At 46.4% G+C, this 19,122-nt stretch overlaps 1 protein-coding gene across 5 annotated transcripts in view; it reads left to right on the forward strand.

Moving 5' to 3' along the window:
• Window positions 1-7,220: 7,220 nt before the first annotated feature.
• The window catches only part of LOC119437584 (bromodomain-containing protein 3), a 184,625-nt gene continuing 172,723 nt past the window's right edge, over window positions 7,221-19,122 (forward strand). For 3 of the 5 annotated variants that reach the window (XM_037704594.2, XM_049660727.1, XM_037704593.2), the window contains exons 1-2: window positions 7,221-7,617; window positions 8,169-8,271. Coding sequence is in view for 1 of the 5 variants with exons in the window: in XM_037704593.2 (XP_037560521.1) it covers window positions 8,267-8,271 (5 nt within the window). In the remaining 4 variants the exon portion in view is untranslated. Of the gene's footprint in view, window positions 7,618-8,168; window positions 8,272-11,326; window positions 11,422-19,122 lie in introns of all 5 variants that reach the window. The other 2 variants (XM_037704595.2, XM_037704596.2) reach the window with 1 other exon arrangement.

Genomic DNA, 19,122 nt, shown 5'->3' on the forward strand with positions numbered 1-19,122 from the left:
GAGGACAGCACGCGTCTTCTCATCTATTGCCCATGTCGCAGCTGCGAATGCGGTTGACGCGGCCCGCGTGACGTATCCAATTGTTGGTAATCATTGGGTGGTGCAATGATAAAGGGCGAGCAGGGATGGCTGCTAACTTCATGCGCGCTGTATTCTTTCTTAGGCTGTTTTTCCGCGCCCCAAGTGTTGCAGATCGCATAGCCTAAGAGACAAGGGTAATTGAAGATCGCTGACAGAGGCCGTCCTGTAGTGGACATAAAAATATGCAGATGATGATGATGAATCTCATTTTCGGAGTCGCGGTGAATCGCATGGCTGTGCGAACCGTTCGCCCCCGCTGCCGGCGTTCATCATAGTGCCAGCGTTGTGATAGCGACTGCTCGTGGTCATCCCGCGGGATAATTATACAGGTTTACATGGTCCCAGCATTGCACGATGCTTGTTCTTTTAATTAGTGAGTAAATGTTACTACAATTAACATAGGTGATATAAGCAACGTACAGACTCGTGCGAGGGCCACACTTTTTTGCCGCAATTTTGACGAGCCTTACATGGGACCGAGCCATTTTATCAAATTTTTCCAACTACGAGTATGAAATCTCGCCATCTATAGTCGTGTACAACTTCAGAAGGCAGCGACATTTGCCCGTCAAAGGCGGATGCCTAAGAGCATCCACCAATGGGCGCACACTCTAGACTGACGTCATGAGCCGGACGGCCGGTGACCCCGCCGACAGAGGACATGGCCGCCCGCGCTTCGAGCTATAGCTGGGCCGAGTCACGTCAGCGGGACTATTTAGTCGTGGTAGACATCGGCTGCTGCGCTTCACTGATCGGGCGGTGCGGGGCGCCTCCGAGGAACGTCTTCTTAAGTTGTAACCGACCCCCCCTTTTTTTTTTTTATAGTCGCGACGCGCGAAAGTACGCTGCGCGGAAAAATTCGCAGTGGAGCGCGATCGGGATCAGCGGTGAACGCGATTGATTCTCGGTTGGATTTAAAAAAAAAAGAAAAAAAAAAGAAACATTTGCTTTCAAGTTGGGGGTGCGGCTCTTACACGGATTTATACGAAAAGAATCTTCCTTCGTGTAATTGTCTTATGCTTCGAAATCACTAATACTGCTTCGCCTTTGCGGTGAAACTGCAGCCTCTTTTTCTTTTTTTTCTTTTTTCTGAATCCTAGTAAACGCTTTGCTGCGCATGACTGCTATTGATTCTGATTTCGAGTGAATCCGGCTTGGCGTCACTTTGGTTGTTAAGTTAATTATATATATTTATGACCTCTGCATGCACGTTGCGATGTTTCCATCCCCAATATATGTTGTAAATTATTATATATATATTTTTTTTCATGAGTCGCAGCATGCATTACCTTCTGGAAAGAGAAGCAATGCTGAGACACATATCACTCACGTGCATTTCACACACGGTTGATAAATGACTCTGCCGAAGGGGTCACTGAAGTCTGCAGGTCTTTTTCAGTGTCAAAAAAGCGTGCAAAGCAATTTGTAGCGAGTTGAACATACAGCAACATATTCATTCTCTAGACATAGGCTATCCATATCATTAGAAATAATTGTTCGTTGGCTACCTCTTTCTCTTTAAATAATATAATAAACTTTGTCCTGTGTACACATTGAAATATAATGTGTCTGTGCATGGTGTTCACACTGGAAGTTAAAATAACATGTTGAAGTTAAAAAATATGGATGAGGTAGCCACCGTTGGTGCTTCTAACATGCACTTGTTTTCCTATTGTCAGGATTTTCGGAAATAAAGCGAAAGTATGAATAAAAGCCGTGCACGTTTGCGTCAACGATGATGCAATTAGCTTTTAGCCACATTAACATTTTAAGGGAAACGGTAGAGGCAACTCAATAGAAACCATAAATGATTTGGGTAATGACATTTTAGGAGCGGCCCGGAAGGGGCTCGAGCCCTGGACCGTAGTGCACTGTAATGCATATATGATTTCATCGCGCCTCCTTTTTTTTTTTTTTTTTTTTTTGTTCTTGTGTGCTTTGTTTTCTTTGCCGTTTTGCGCAATTTTTGTCGCATGTGGCTTGAAGTTGTACGCTCAACACCTCCATTTTAGATAATTGTAGATTACACGGTGTGGTAATTGTATCTTTGTGCTTAATCTAACGTTAGACAAGTGAGTTTTCCTTTGTTTTGATTTATTCCAGATGAGACAGTGTGGATAAGGTAGGATTCGAGAATCTCGCGTTCATGGCTGTTGCGGAATCCAGATTGCAGTATCGTTACTTTGAGATTGTTAAATGAGTGACCCGGCATGTTAACATGTTTCGAGAGTGGTAGGTTTGGTTGGGATTCCGCATGCGATCTGTGATTGTTAAAACGGATCCTGAAAGGTGTTTCAGTCTGGCCTATGTATTGCATATGTACCGCACTCAAGCAAGTACACTACGTCAGATGAATCACAGTTGAAACTGTCTTTAATTGTGAACCTGAATTGGCTAGCTGTGCTGGTGGCAGTGAGTGTAGGTGTTATATGAGGACAAACTTTGCAACGTGGTTTATTGCAGCGGCTGCAACCGGTCGGGAAGCGGTGATATCTGAAGACGTTAGTGTGTCACCTATGTTTTTCGAGCGCACGACATCTCCGGAAATTAACCTGTCGCTTTGGGTAAGGATGTTGTAGTGTTTATGCCTGAAACCTTTGGGTCACGACGCGGAATGTTCTGAATTTGCAGACTGGGAGCCACTGGACTTGTTGCTGCCATGCGGTCATGTCCTGTGTATCGCGTCGTCGATGATCGTTTCTGGACATTTGCGGTTGAGAAGTTTCTTTTTGAGCTCCTGGCAACAAGAATTAAACTCGTCTGCTTCGGAGCATATGCGCCTAAAGCGCTGTCCCTGGCTATATGGAACCGCAGTCTTGCAATGACGCACGTGGCTGCTTTCAAAATGAAGAAATTGATGATTATCAGTTGGCTTTTTGTAGAGTTTTGCAATTAGACGTCAGTCGGAAATAGTGATAGTGACGTCAAGGAAGTGTTAGATGAAGGTGAGTAATGATGTGTGAATTTGATAGCGGGGTGTGCCTGGTTGAATGCCCCAATGAAGTTTAACAGTTCTGTTTCGCCATGTGTCCAAATACAAAATATATCCATCGATGTAGCGTTTCAAGTACATGGGTTTCAGCGATACAGAAATGCCTTTTCGAGCACTCCCATAAAGACGTCGGCATAGTTGGGGCCTATTTTGGTTCCCATCGATGTTCGACTAGTTTGTACATAATGAGAACCGTTAAATTCCAAGTTGTTAAACTCGAGAACTAACTTTAGCAGAACGTTGAGGGTTGAGCTGTCAATCGGGTTATTGCACTGAAGGTCTTCATAGGATCGAGTTCAAAACAGCCTGAAGTGACGTCTATCGCCACCAGAAGCGATCCTTCAGGAACAGTTTGGTCTGCTATGTCGTTAAGAAAAGCATTATTGTCCTAAACGAAAGAAGAAAATGTGGCTGGGATGAATTTGATTAGACTGTCCACGTAACGAGAGATGTATTAATTCTGTGACTGTTCTTATGCCGGAAACAATGGGACGGCCTGGATTACCTGGTTTATGTATCTTGGGCAGCAGGTAGAAGCGTCCGGCTATTGGACTAAGTGGGATCAAGGCGCGCTTTAAAACGGAGCTCAATGTAAAACGTGAAGTAAATATGTCTGATTTCCAAAAAGTTCGTCGTCTCTTTCCTGCATCTGGTACATCGGGTCCAGCGTGTTCAACTTTCAAGAAACCCCTATGTATATATGTACGAGAAAGTGTAAGAGTGGGGTTGAAGATTAATATGCAGAAGACAAAGATAATGTTCAGTTGCCTGGCAAGAAACAAGAATTCAGGATCGCCAGTTAGTCTCTATAGAGTCTGTAAAGAAGTACGTTTATCTTGGTCAATTACTCACGAGGGACCCTGATCAGGAGAAAGAAATTTACAGAAGAATAAAATTGGGTTGGAGTGCATACGGCAGGCATTGTTAAATCCTGACTAGGAGCTTACCACTGTTCCTTGAAAAGAAAAGTGTACAATCATTGCATTCTACCGGTGCTAACATATGGGGCAGAAACTTGGAGGTTATATAACAAAGAAGCTCGAGAACAAGTTAAGGACCACACAAAGAGCGATGGAACGAAAAATGTTAGGCCTAATGTTAAGAGACAGGAAGAGAGCGCGGTGTGGATCAGAGAGCAAACGGGGATAGCCGATATTCTAATTGACATTAAGAGAGAAAAATAGAGCTGGGCAGGTCATGTAATGCGTAGGATGGATAACCGGTGGACCATTAGAGTTACAGAATTGAAGATAAGGAAAGCGCAGTCGAGGACAGCAGATAACTAGGTGGGGTGATAGGAAATTTGCGCAAGTTGGGATCAGCTAGCGCAAGACAGGGGTAATTGGAGTTTAAAGGGAGAAGCCTTCGTCCTGCAGTGGACATAAACATAGGCTGATTATATATATATATATATTCGAACCCGGATATATCGTGCCCATTATTGTGTATTAACGAATTATTGTGTATAACAAAGAATTAATTGTAAAATCCCCTTGAAAATTTTTGTATAAAATTTTTATTTGATATATCGAATCACCTATATATCGAACTTCTTTGTGATCCCCTTAAGATTCAATATATCCTGGTTCGACTGTATATATATATATATATATATATATATATATATATATATATATATATATATATATATTGTAATGAAGAAAAAGACGCACCTAGGCTCGGGCGCTCGGACTGCGGGCGCGGACAGAGAGAGGAAGATGACGAGGCAGAATATAGAACAGCCGGCCCGGGAACGGGTGCTGTCTCTGTGTCTCTCCATTACAATGGCGTAGTCTACAATGAACCTGCCCTACGGCGTTTCCACCTTAAGTGTTCCTCGCACGGTTCTTCGCCGTCCACGCTTCCTTCGGTATGGAACCCGCCACCCTACCACCGTCGCAAGTACCCACTGCACCGTCCGGGAAGACGACGAGGCAGAATATAGAACAGCCGGCCCAGAAATGGGTGCTGTGTCTCTCCTATATGAGCGTATGACCACTGAAGGGAGCCCTGGATTGAACCATACCTTCTTCTCGGAGTGCGCAGACGGTGCGAAGTCACGCTGACTGTTATCTTCCTGGTGCGAGCCTCCTCTGCAATGCGCACCAAGCATAGCTTAATGTAGCCAGTTTTTTTTTTTTTTTTTTTTTCGGGCATGCACTATCAATGAGTATTTCTTGCCACTCCCGCCTCTTATGGCGTTTATGCGGCCGTAAATGCAGCCGAGGTTTTACCTCGGCCGCATTTCGATGGGGGCGAAATGCGAAAACGTTCACTTGGATTTAGTGGCACGTTAGGGAATCCTAGGTGGTCAAAATTAATCCGTAGCCCACCCCCACAACGACGCCTGCTTCGTAATCAGATTGTGGTTAGCGACCATTATCATCAGCTGTGGAAGAGCGTTCAGCACGGAACCATTCTAAACTGCCTCATATGTAATTCCAGCTGCAATGCGCGCTTTTTACGTACACATGAGCACAGCGATCAAGAACACATGACACGGTAATTTATCATCGTGAATATTAAAAAAATATATATTTAAATGCAGTTTCGTCTGCAGGCGAAGCATTGCAAGCGTTGTCAAGGTGTAAAATTATACGTGTAACGTGCCAAAACCACGATCTTGTTTTGAGATACGCCATATCCGGAATAATTTGGACCACCTGGGGTTATTTAACGTGGACCTAAATCTAAGTACACGGGTGCCCCATCGAAATGTGGCCGGGATTTGATGCCGCGAGTGTGAACGTTCGAGGTCGGTTTGCGTGGCCTCGCCGCTGCCATCCAGGCACGCGCAAAACAGCGTGCTCCGAAGAACGCTTAATTTTGTATCGGGCGACACGATTCTGCACTCTCACAGTTTATTGTTTAAGTTTGTACTAATTATGCATTGAGATTTTTTTTCTTTATGGCTCCTTGACTTTATGCCTTTTTTTTTTCTGCGTAACTGCTTCATTGATACATATGTTTGATAGCCCCCCCCCCCCCCCCCCCCCCCCATTGTGTGTGCGACCCCGTGTCATTCGATCTGGCCTGCAAGCTGGTAATAATAATAAAAAAAGTAATGACAGCCCAGAATGTGAAAAATGTCAAGTGAACACTATGCACTCCTTTAAATTCTTCTTCTTCTTCTTCTTTCTGGCGTTTTACGTGCCAAAACCAGTTCTGATTATGAGGCACGCCGTAGTGGAGGGCTCCGGATTAATTTTGACCACCTGGGGTTCTTTAACGTGCACTACAACGCAAGCACACGGGCGTTTTTGCATTTCGCCTCCATCGAAATGCGGCCTCCGGTCCTTTAAATTCACTTCCGATACAGTACGTCACACGTACACTACAAAAAGACGACGAAATTAGGAACGCTAGCAGCGCAACAGCCCATTGCGTAACTACGCTGGTATATAGATAGCGTAACGGTATCATTTATTAAGAAGGTAAGTGGTACCTATTGTAAAATTATGCCCGACGGCGATAGCATATGCTTCCAGGCCCCGCGGCAGCTGTACGCCCTGGAAATTTGAGCCTTCGCTCGCTAAGTAATGAGTAGCATCTGACATTGGTGTATTCTTCCTCAACCCGCAAGTGTGTTTTAGCATAACGGAACCATAGTGCCGTTATCGTCATGGATCTCTGGCAGCTTCGCAGACGCTAGCTAATCCCCGTTGCATATGCAGCTGACAGATGACCAGTGGTAATGGTAACGCTTATTGTAAACACGGGTGCCAATCGGCAGCCTTAATGCAAGCGTTTATTGCGCATACGTTCTTGCTAATCGCACATAAATGGCGCAACGGTGCAAACGGGTCGCTCTGTGCGCGATGGAATTTGTCTTCCAGCTGAGACAATTTTTCTTTTATTTTTAGCGGTGTAGAGGCAACCAATAGGGATTTCGCACGCAGCGCCGCAGCGCGGCCATTTGCAGGTGCGCTATCAGTTCCGTCTTGCGTGCTCAACTAGGCTTCTGTTGCTACTTAGATAGATGGCGCAAATGCTTGTACAAGTTTTCACTATAATACGTAACAAGCATAAATTAATTTTGTGAACGTTATGGGAGTGAATAATCAGAGAAAATTAGCTGCACAATTGTCGTAAGTTGTTGCTAGATACGTGGAGGCACACCCACGTGACCAGTAATGGCGAATCAGCTTTCAGATGGCTCCCATTTCGGTTGCCGCTCAGTGGGGAGGTACGCTGGCTTTCTTGGTAGGACGGAGCTTTTACTTAACCGCGCGTGAGACGGCGACTGTGGCACATATAATTCAAACTCTGTGCCTACCGTGGATTTCCGACACACATTCACCTGAGTATGCCCCTCGGTTGGTTCGAAAAGTGCAGAAACGTGAAGATCGGTGGTCATGTGATCCGAACTGACCAATGGGGCTTTCGCATTTGAACGTCCTCATATAAAAGGCGACCTTGCACTGCGTAGCCATTGCTGTTGGCAGATTCCGATATTCGGGGGGCTTATCCGGTTGGAAAATGGATATTGCGAGCCATCCGACAGAGAAAGGCTACCTGCAGTCTGCGCGCAGCGTCAGCAAAGGGTACTATGCTATTATTTTCAACTTGGAAGGTATTTTGAATGCTCTAAGTGGGTTTTATGCGAGCACGATTCCTGTTGTGGGCCGTCCGAAGGACAGCCATTATTGATTCAGCAGTGAGGCTTGCTAGCGTGTACCGTAATGTGGTAAGCTTTAATAAAGTAGCGTTTTTTTTAGCGAGAAACCGTGTATCTTGTGATTCTCTGGTTATTAAGGCACAAGAACGTTGCAGTTGGAACTCGTAACTGTGCCTTCTTCTTTGACACGGAGTGAAATGGTGTGAAGCCTAACGTCGGTGGCGTTTTGTTGGTGCGAAGTGTATGAAATCCGCCATATTCTGGTGCGCCGAGTATACGATTGCTCGTCGCTCCATGTCTGCCGGCGGTAAGCGTGTTTGACGTTTGCCGGGGCCGTGCCGTTGCGCGGCGGGACCGTCCCGTTGCGCGCACTCTTGGCGGGCGATTGCGCATCCCGGCCGGCGGGCCGTCAACCGCCTGATGCGCACCGTCGAGGCGGCCGTCGCTTAACGTGTGGCCACCTTTTTGTTCCCCCAGCCCGTGCAGTGAATGATCGGCAGCCGTGTAGAGCCCGGGGAAGCCGTCTGGAGCGTCTTCCCTCTCGTCCCACCCGCACAGCACTTGGAGAGATATGCATGGAGTGAGTATTCCCGCCCGAATTTGTTGTTGGAGCCCGAGAGTTTTTCGTGCAACGGTCTGACCGTTTAGTTGCGCGAAAGACTCTGGTTGGGAGCCGCTCGATCAAGTGTCCGGATGCGTGCAGTCCACAAGCGGTTGTTTTCTAGCGGAAGGTGCACTCGGTGTGTACAGCACAGTGGCGGCGTTGGGGCATCCTCTGCAGGCGACACACGTCCTTTCAGGGCATGCTCGTTTGTGCATCACGGTGTGTCATTGACCTTGATATGCAGGGCAGGATAGTCACTGCCATTTTAAAATAGGGGCCTCCATCGTTGCCACTTCTGCAGTTTGCGTTGAGTATGCAATTTTTCATGTACGTTTTTTCATCATGGTGCTTTAGCGCCCACAAGTCTGGCCGAATTTCTGAATTACAAATGGTGTACGCTTCCTCTCGCCTCACATAAATGACTCAATTTGAGAAGAGTGGGCAGGTGTCAGCTTGTATCGCCTACAATCTGGGTTGCTGATGACAGCAGTACCAAGCACAATAGATTGTTCAATTTACGTGGGCTGCAGGACAAATGCTTCTCTTATGCCTGCAAGTTTCCAAATTTCATCACACCAGGTGATTCTCTGCTGTCATCAACTGTTCCCATTCTGTGGTCCTATGCTGTGAATGCTTAAAATACTTGGCAAAGTAGATATGTCAAAGGTACTTTATAATTATTGGCTTTCACTATTTATGTAGCCAGAGTAGGCGTGCATTCCTGAGATACTAGCCACCTGTGAATTGACGTGTGTGCAGCAGCTGCAAAGGTGTGCATCGCCGGGGCTACTCTAGCACTGGTTTCAGCACAGGGTTCGTTCACTACTACCTTTGTTGATGTGAATTTAGAACGGCACTCTGCGAGCATGCAGAAGCATTGTTGCGTTTATAACACACTATCCTGTAGAAAACAGTGAATTTGCAAAGCTGTGAAGCCAGCCGTTGAGGCAAATTCTTGTGTGGTTCCTGCTGTGGAAACCTACTCGGCAGCTTGGAAGTGGTAAAATGTGGGTGAAATTGGCATTCTGTAAGCAAGGAATGCATGCATCAGTGCCTGTATGTACAAAGGCTATGCGACACCATCTAGCTGTGTTGTGCATGGGGTGATCTGCTCCTTTGAACGCCTGGGGCACTTGTGTGGTGAGCCATTGCGGGAATTGAGAGCCTTGTGCTTGGGTGGAAATGTGAAATTAGTTATTTAGCTTGTGATAATTTGACGTGCAAGTCCCAAAAGATGGCTTAAGTAATAATCAAGCAAGGTAGTATACTTTTTTGGGGGAAGTGGTAAGGGGGGGGGGTGCATTAATGAAAGTAATTGTGTTTTAGATTTCTGTCAAGAGCTGGCATAATTGAAAAAGAATGTGCAATTAGTGTGTTGTCTAAACATGCCTGCTTACAATGTGCTAAAGCTCAAGTTAGCTGCTCTCAATTGCTTGAAATAAACTGCGTTGGTGTCATCGGAGGCGGGGGGAGCAATTTGTGGCACCCAGCTTTTAATAATTCAGTGCTGCTGGTGTGCATTATCATTACACCAACTTGACTGGTTAGCATGCCTGACCCCAATGGTGTCTTTTCTGCCAAAACTTACCCTAAAATTGGCTGTGGAGTGAAACCGCATCGGCAAGTCAGCATGATTGCCGTCATAAGATGGTGACAGAGCACACGTAGGATAGATGACAGGAGCACCTACGGAGTCCCGATAAAGTTATATATAAGAATTTGGGCTCGTTTCATCAATATTGCGTCAAGTTCTATGAACCTTCCTTTGGAATTCCTTTGCGGTTACCTAAAGCAGGGAACAGCCAAGTGTTTGCCGTTCTAAGCTTGCTGCAGCCTAAGTGCTGTGTGTGAAAATAAATCATCGTTAATAAAGTGCAAATGTATCCCACAAAAGGCTAGTGCTTAAAGCAAGCTAAAAATAATAATTGCACTACCCTACCCTGTCCTTGTGTTAGCGTGGCATTTTGCAAATATTTGCAGGTTAGCAAGTATGTGAAAGCTCATTTAAGAAATAATTTACTTGCTAAGCCCATGGCAACTTTCAGAGCATTGTCTGCGTTGCAGGATGAACTAGCCAAGTGATTGCCCTTGTGCATTCGGATAAATCAAGTTTATTTTCGGCCTTGCAGAAGGGGAAGAAAATGGTAAATCTACTCTTAGTGTGGTCCATCTTTGTTTTCTATCTCCTAACTAGTTTTGTTGTGACATGCGTACATGCTGCTGTGTCAGGGGAAACGTGCAAGAACGCTGGCCATGTTTCAAATGGTTGAATGTATGTAAGTTATGCACAATGTATTTCGATGGGGGCAAAATGCGAAAACACCCGTGTACTTACACTTAGGTGCACGTTAAACAGCCCCAGGTGGTCCAAATTTCCGGAGTCCCCCACTATGGAGTGCCTCATAATCAGATTGTGGTTTTGGCATGTAAAACCCCATAATTTAAAAAAATAGTTGAATGGAGAATGGCCACAGTAGTGGTGCACAGAGCCACCCCTACCATCTGCGCAGCTTAACCACACCCATGTGTTCTTCAGCGCATTGACAAAAACCCGGACTAGAAATATACAACAGATGGCTACCCTGGAGCTGTTGGTGTTAAGGGGCCCACTGGAGAAGTCATGACGTGGTGGGACTGAAACGTGACCCTGGAAGATGCCTTGGGGGGTCATGTTAGGATGTGCTAAGTACTGGCTTGTGTTCTGCCCCTTCAATGGAATGTGGTGCATGGCACCAATAATGTCTTTTAAGGAGTGAGGAATGGTTGTTTCAACAAATGCTGTAGGTACTCAGATTTGGATGAGTGAAAATGAAGATGGGTTCAACTGGCAAAGTACTGTTTGTAAAAGCACATGTCTGACATGGTGTGGCTGTTAGGCATTTTTCACATGGAAAACACAGTTGATGGATCATCCAGCATGTCCTCACCAGTCATCTTTGTGTTGTTCCAATCCTGAGCTCCTGCAAAAGGCAGTGCCTGTTGTTTTCCCAGCTTCTCTCTGGAGTTGACTAGTGTGTTTTTTCTTCTTCAGGTTGGCAAGAGTTCCTGCAATGACTGGTCAAAATTACTTGCCATTTGACCATAGTAGCTGACGGCAGCTTTCTCAAAATCCACCGTGCAACGATGGTAAAACCTCCCTCCCTTCTCTTCCCCCAAGACCAGTGGTTGTAGGATCTATGGCTTTGGATGACTTTGCATGGCTCTGCCTCATGCGAACTCACTCAAGCCCATTCATCTTGCTTCAAAGTAGCTTCTTCTCTCATGCATCATCATCATCATGGTTCTGTGGAACACATTCTTAGCACAAGAGTTCATTTCACGCTGTTTCCACATAGTTGAACTTAACTATGTTTTTGCTGCAGTTAACTTTGTGCTCCGTGTATTTTTTTTCTTCAACTGAGCCATGAAATGTCCTCATGCTACAGTGTATTTTCTCAGTAGTGCAGCTGGTTCAATCTAAAATGGGAGCCACACTTTAGGGAAAAGCTGCGGTTCTTTCCTTGCAAGAAGCAAACCGGTGAGGGCATTCGTGAAGCACCCTGGGATGTGTTGACGGGGGGAGTGCCTGCCTGCCCGCTGGGCTCTTCAAGAGCAAAAGACTTCGCACTATCCTGGAGCTCACTGTCCTTGTGGAGAACTTTCTGTGGCAATTGAATCTCATCCGTGCTATGCTTCTGCTTTTCTTTTCCTCATTTGGGCAAATGCAAAAGCGTCGCATGTGAAAGCTCTGCTGATTCAGCATCTGTTCCAAGGAGCCCCGTCAAACTGGGCTGGACTACTTGGCATTGCAAGACTGCCCTTCATTGCCACAGAAAGGTGCAGCTGGCATGCCCCCCCCCCCCCAGGTGGGATCCTGAGTCAGTGTTGTCAATAATATATACTAGAGGTGGGGAGTAGTCTGTATTTGCAGCACGAATATTTATTTTTCTACAATTACCATGCCTGTGCTGACTAGTCCAAGAAAAACGGCTACGATCAGGGAGAACAAAAACCCCACTAATAGCCACTCGCGCATCTTTACAGTCTTGTTGCAAATAAGCTTTCCAAGAGTGAATTGAGCTTTACACAACCCTATATAAATTGTTTCTCATAAAAGCTCGCAAGTTGTGGGCAGGGGTGCAACAGCTGTTCCGCCATTTTGATACAATTTCATATTTTTGTGCCGAGCTGCGCCAAAACAGTGATATATGTTGAAATTATGCCACGCTGCGCCAAAACGCTGGACCAGCCACGAAATTCCTCGCTTATGCTAGTTTTAGCGGGATACATAGACTGCGTTGGAAACCTGCAGCTTGGACATCGCCGTCCGATCCAGTAGTGCAGACGAGATTTAAACTAGAGTGTACTATTCAAACACATGCCCAGACGAGAAGGCATGTTTGGTGGTGGGCGCCGAAGAATATTTTTGCTGCTGGTTGCAGTGTGGCGTGTTGTATATGCAGTAAAATCTCGCAGACTTGTGCGTGTTCGTGCTCACCGTATCTGTGCATGTGGTTACGAGCGGGTACGAATACTCCACGGGAAACTAGCTTGTGCGGTAGAGCAAGCGACCCGGCACTGATGGCGTGAGCTTTGTGAACTAGCAAGGGTTTCATGCAGCAGCAGGCACTGCGTTGCAATGAAATGTCGCCGAAACACCGATTGTCAAGCAGTTGCTGCATGATTCGACTACCGCCGGAACATCGCGAGAAATCGTCGGAAAAAAACCAAGGGGAACCACTCGCGAAGCAATGCATGTGTACTTTTCACATGTTTGGCGGGAAAAGTTGCGTGCAGTGGGCACTGCTGAGCGATCGAGGTCGTTGTTCGGAGCGCGCGCTCAATTTCGCCGGGCACGGCCTAGGTCAACCGTGCACGGTGAAACTAAATGCGCGCCCCGAACAACGATCTCCGATCGCGCCCCTGCCCTCACCTACGCTGCTAATGCGAATTACCATATCATCATTAGCTTGTATTAGTGTCCACTGTAGTACAAAGGCCTCTCCCTACGATCTCCAATTACCCCAGTCGTATTACCGTATAGAATTACCGTATATACTCGTGTAATGAATGCACTTTTTTACCCAGAAATCTAATGCAAAGTTGGGGGACGCATTTATTATGTGGGGTCAATTTTATGGCATTTTATGAGTAAGCGTTCTTTGTGAAACTGCTAAACTGCTCCAAATTTGGGATTTAGTGCTCCAAAACAGTTTTTTTTTCCGTAACCTGCTCGAAAAATTGCTCCAAATCCTATTTTGGCTGTTGCACCACTGATTTAGTGCTCCAAATTTGGATTTTCCTGCTCCAAAAGCAAGTTTCGTGCTCCAAAAATTGCTCCAAATCCTATGTTGGCTGTTGCACCACTGTGTGGGGGATGTTCCAAGGACTCTTGTGCTGTAAGCATGTGAACATCACTGGTTGTAGCGCAAAAGATGAGAATGCTAGGCACACACTAAATGACGGACTACTAGCAGAACTGGCATGTAGGCTTCTGCCACAAAACAGAAAACAAAACATGCTTTAACCATTGTTTCTGTATTCTTCTGAGAACTTGTTTCAGTTGTGTTAATTTGTGATGCTTAGCTCAACAGACTGAGAACAGTGACCAGACAATTGGTTGTTGCATATATGAAAATGCTCAATAGTTATTTTTTGAATAGGAATCAAATAGTTTGTAATATTTGATTCGTGTCTTGGAATATCTGCAGAACGTTGAAATAACTTCCCTTTTTTATTTGACTCGCCCTGCTGGTTTGCCAGCTGTCAAGAATGGTTTTTCTTCCATCCCACAAGCATATAGGTAGCTTTTTCCACAATTGGACATGTAGTCGGGCGTTGATGTTTTGTGGTTCTAAATTTACAGACTTGGGTACTACAGTATTCTGCTAGTCATGAGCGCTGTGCGCGAAACATTACGCACATGCCATAAATGATTGCCATTATGCGCTAGACCTACTCATTCCTAATTGTAAGCCATTTGTGTGTAAACCTAACTCGGTTTGTTTCAGATTGAGGCATGCAAGGGTGTGTTGTGTAATGGCTGGTTTCCTCAAGTCAGCTTTGCCGCAATATAGCCGTGTTATGCAGTGAAGCAAGTTGAAAGGGGCCACGGTACGATAAGCTGCAAATAACTTTGTACTGGCAGACATTCTTTCCGACGTTGCTGTGGCCCAGGAGCAACGGATTTTGTTTGGTCGGTTGATGCAGTGATGTAGGAAAGGCCAAGTGACTTTGTTCCTGCTCTTGCAAGGCACCAAAGTATCCAGTAAGCTTTGAGGATTCCCCCTTCCCCTCACCAGGCCACATAGCAAATTTTGGTTACGTGCTGGAAGTGATGCGCCCTCTAGAGCAAGCATTCTACCGCAAGAGTTTTGCGAATTGGTTCAATAATAGCTGCGATAGAAATACAGTGTAGACCGCTTATAACGTAAGTCGCCGGAGTCACGAATATCCGCACTATAAGCGGTACCGCACTATAACCAAAGCAACAATATTCAAGGCCCGCACATATGCAAAACATGTGCACTGAGCCGCCACGCGTATGCGACAGTTGAATGCGGCTAGAACATTTGCATTCAATTTACAGTCAAATCTCGTTAATTCGAACCAAATCACGCGGCGGCGCCTCCGACCGGCGTTGCTCCGGCACCGCCATAGAGTAAAAGCTTAGGAGAGACCCCTCAATGTCGCGCGCGAACCAAAAACGTAGAAAAAAAAAAAAACGTGGCAGCAATTTCACCCTCTCTCAAATGGCAAGGTCGCCGATTCTGTGTTGCGCCGGAACATGCGTGTACGTGCCTACATCTCAGCCACGCTACCGTAACCATGCGTAGAAAATGCCAGTGAACCCTTCTTTCTCCTTTATGCTTCCTCTACTTTCTAGTCACGTGTTGACCTTGTACGCTGCGGCTACGGTGCAGAGGGAAGCAGCGGCTCTGTCCCAGGCCGGCCAACGAAACTGCCCACGCTGGCAAATGCCCGCTTCCCGATAACGGCAGAAAACGAAACTTCGAGGAGCTGGCGCCGGGTCAGCTGGAGCGGCAGCGCCTGCACGGCGGCAGGCGCGCACGGTGACAGTCGAAAGTGAGGGAGCTACGAGGGAGGCCGAGGGGAGCCACCGAAGCTACGGAGTTGCCGTGGCGAAATCCGCTTCCCTGTCGGCCTCCTCCCTCACATTCCACGATCTCCGCGTGCGCCCTGCGCTGTGCCGGCGCCGCCCGCTCCCTGAAGTTTCGTTTACTGTCGTTATCGTGAAGCGAGCGTTGTCCGGCGTTGGCAGTTTCGTGGCGCTCGTTCGCTATGTGCGCCGTGATATTTCACGACTCGCACTCAAGATTCTGGTTTCAGCCTCACTGGCTGTTCGTTCGCACCACATGCCCTTCTCCTCCACTTCCTGTCTCTTTCTTCCTCGAGCACTCCTTGGGGCGCCCGTTTGAGGGGAGCGTTCACTGTCTCCGCTGGCTTCCGTACCCGTCTCCGCTGGCTTCCGTAGGTAACCGGTATTTTGTTTCCTGCAACTGCACTATAAGCGATACGTGTATACATGGGAAAATTAACGGGAGTCTGAAAAGACTGCACTATGTCCGGTCCTGCACTATAAGTGGTCTATACTGTATTTCTGTGCCCCAAATTCATGTTGGGAGGACTACCAGGAGAGACACTCTCCACTTGCCCCCGTCTATAATAGCCTCCGCAAGCGAAGTACCTTCTCTGCGTTCTCCCATGCCGGAGTTGGAAGATCGTGTGACACATACGTCACTAGCCCTGTCTTTTTTATCATGCTTTTTTTGCTGCGTGGCGCACTTCCAGTTACAGTGGCGCGTGCGAGCTGTTGCGTTTGTCTCGTTTCGCGCAGCGCACTATCGTGTGCGCTGTGCACGAGAACACCTGACTAGCGGTACAAGTCAGTGCTGCATGGAACACTGAGGCAGATGCAAGCGAATCGCGGAGCGTGATGATAGCGTGCTGGAACACTGTAGAAAATGGCAGTTTTGCTCTCGGCACACGCAACTGCACAATGTGGGAACAAGCGGACGAAACGGAAGTACATCTCTCTTGCTACAATGCAAAGTAAAACAAAGACATTTGGTTTATAAGTTTTATTTCTCTAAATTGTTTCCATCCATTGAAGCAACAGATGAAACAAATAACTGATGTTGCCTTGAATACTTCTAAAAGTCACTGAGCGACGTCGCAGTATATACATGTCCACTTTCCAGCTGGTAGCGTGGCGCCCGCGAGGGGAAGGGCAAATGGCGTTTGGCTTGAAATTTCAGCTCCACGTAGCAATGTCAGCTTGGCAGACACGAATGGCAGTGTGCATTGTGCTTGTCAGCTCAAAAAGTCAAGGGCCCTTTAAGGACACCCAACGCCCCTGCTGTATTGACACACAGAACCCCCCCCTCTTCTTTTTTTTTTTGTATGTCAGTTTTTCACTTTTCTGGCATGTTAATTTGAGCAGTGTACGTGGCGACAAGCATTTTAAATAAAATTAGGGCTTTGCACAAGCAAAAAAAGGGACAGGCGCTGCTGCACTGCAGGGACAGAAAGATGCCTTCGAGTCAGTGCAGCCTGACACACACATGCTGTGAGATGGCAGCCGGTTTCACAAAAGTAATCATTTCAATACTCTTAAATTGTACACAGCTTACGTGTTTAGTGTGCCTTGTGTTCTTGAGTGGCAAAAAAACCTACTTTAGCAGATCGTCTGTCACCTGAACTGAAAACTGACATACCACAAAACTTGGTTAAATGGGGTGGAGTAACTTGGTTTTTCACTGCAGTAGGTGGTAAATCACTTTGCTAAGTATTCATTAAATCGTCGTTTGTATAACAGAAGTCACATTGAACTTAATCTGCAACTCATCTTGGCACGACCAGTATACTGTTGCCTGTAAACAGAATAAATTTTCAGTTTTGTAGTGTTGGGGATGCAGTGTAAGATCGTTCCTGAGGTATGCCTAGAAGCACACCAATCCTGTTGCAAGCCACTTGAAGCGCCCATGTTGCAGAAATGTTAGTTCAATTAAGCCTTTCTGCATTAACTTTATCTCCTTGGAAAAAAAAAGACAAACCTTTGTTTAGGCTACCCAAAGAAACCTCTTTTGTCTAAAGAAACTCATAGTTGCAGTTTTAAAACCAAATGTTTTTCTCTAAATTTTACACCATGCAGTTGGTATACTTAGTGACCATAACAAAGGCATTGGAACAGCTGAAAAACCTTCCAAGAAATATCCGAGTTAGTGAAACATGGGTGTAAAAAATGCTGCATATTTTTTGTGGTTTGGTTGAGTACAAGTTTAAAATATCATCCTACATTTAGTGTGCTTCCTTTAAAGGGTCCCTGAAACGGACAAATTTGGTAGACGCATAGGGTACAGCTACAGTAAAACATTCATGCCTTAATTTAAGTGAACCGTCTCGTATTAAGAGAGTTACGGACGGTTACAAGTTACCCACCTCTCTAGCCATGCGTCGAGAGATCGAGGCTAAGCTCCACCTTCACTGGCTCTGGGTCGTGATGTGTGACGTCTACTTCTGGTGTCTTGGGGACAGCGCGCGAAACCTCTCCGCTAGCTGCCTGGCCGTCGATCACCAGCAACAGCTGTACAAGCAGCGTGCGTTGCGAGCATTCTGTTGCAGCGCCGAGCGTGTCCGGTAAAAGAAGGCGAGCTTGGCATTTTGACGACACATTTAAAAAACCGACAGCAAAGTAGAATACACTTGATTACTGCTATATTAGCTCTGTGTCTGGTTGAGCTTTGCGCCTCAGTCCATCAGTCAAAACGCCCAGTTTGCCTGCATTTACTAGAATACAGGACACTCTAAAGCCCTCTTTTGTGTTAGCAATCCTCCGGCATGAAGTAGCACCCGCAAACGCGTAGATCCTGGTGCTGATCGAATACCGAGTGCCCGATGCACGGCTGTTGCCTTGCAGAGGGACACGATGACGTAGCTTGACATGTCGCCAATCGCTAGGTTTGCAGCCCATAACGCAGCAAGAGCTAACCATGGCCCTTACGAAAAGAAACCTCGAGACCAACACTGACACGCAGCTCCCATCAACACAAGCAGACACTTGCTTTGTGCAAGAAGTGCTTGTGTAGTGATAAATTGTTCTCTTCGGCCCAATGCGTGAGAGAAAGTAGGGGTTCCTGTGAGCTCTCGCTTTTTTCTTTTCATGACCTCTAGTGGTAGGGTTGCATGCGGACAACATGTACTACTTCCATGGAGTTGTGCCGTCTTGGGCTCTTGTGTCCAGCGGATTTCACTTAAGTGATGTCGCTTATACGACAAAGTATTTCGTAAGGGCCGAAGTGTTGGCCGAAAAGCTTTTCAGACAGTCCACGGCGTCGCACTGGAGTCCGTACCCACACCTTGTCACCGGGCTGATAATGAGCCTCACTACTTCGCTAATTGTACTGGCTGGAGTCGATGCGTTATTGGCGGCGTATTCGGCACCTTGCCATTTGTCGTGCCTCCTCGGCTCTCTGCAAGAAATCATCTAGGTCAGATGAGTTATTGTTTTCTTCATCTAACGGCAACATAGCATCCAAAATTGTGGTTACTGCTCGGCCGAATACAAGTTCAAACGGGGCGACTCGTGTTGTTTCTTGAACGGCCGTATTATATGTGAAGGTGATGTACGGCAAAATTTCGTCCCACAGCCTATGTTTAGCATCGACATACATTGAAAGCATCTCAGCCAGCGTTCTGTTAAGGCGTTCAGTTAAACCGTTTGGCTGAGGGTGGTACGCCGTAGTTCTCCTATGATCAGTATGTGTCATTTGCAACAAGCATTTCATTAGGTCCGCAGTAAAGGTTGTTCCACGATTCGTAATAACT

The sequence above is a fragment of the Dermacentor silvarum genome, chromosome 1 (assembly GCF_013339745.2).
Source record: "Dermacentor silvarum isolate Dsil-2018 chromosome 1, BIME_Dsil_1.4, whole genome shotgun sequence".
Lineage (NCBI taxonomy): Eukaryota > Metazoa > Arthropoda > Arachnida > Ixodida > Ixodidae > Dermacentor > Dermacentor silvarum.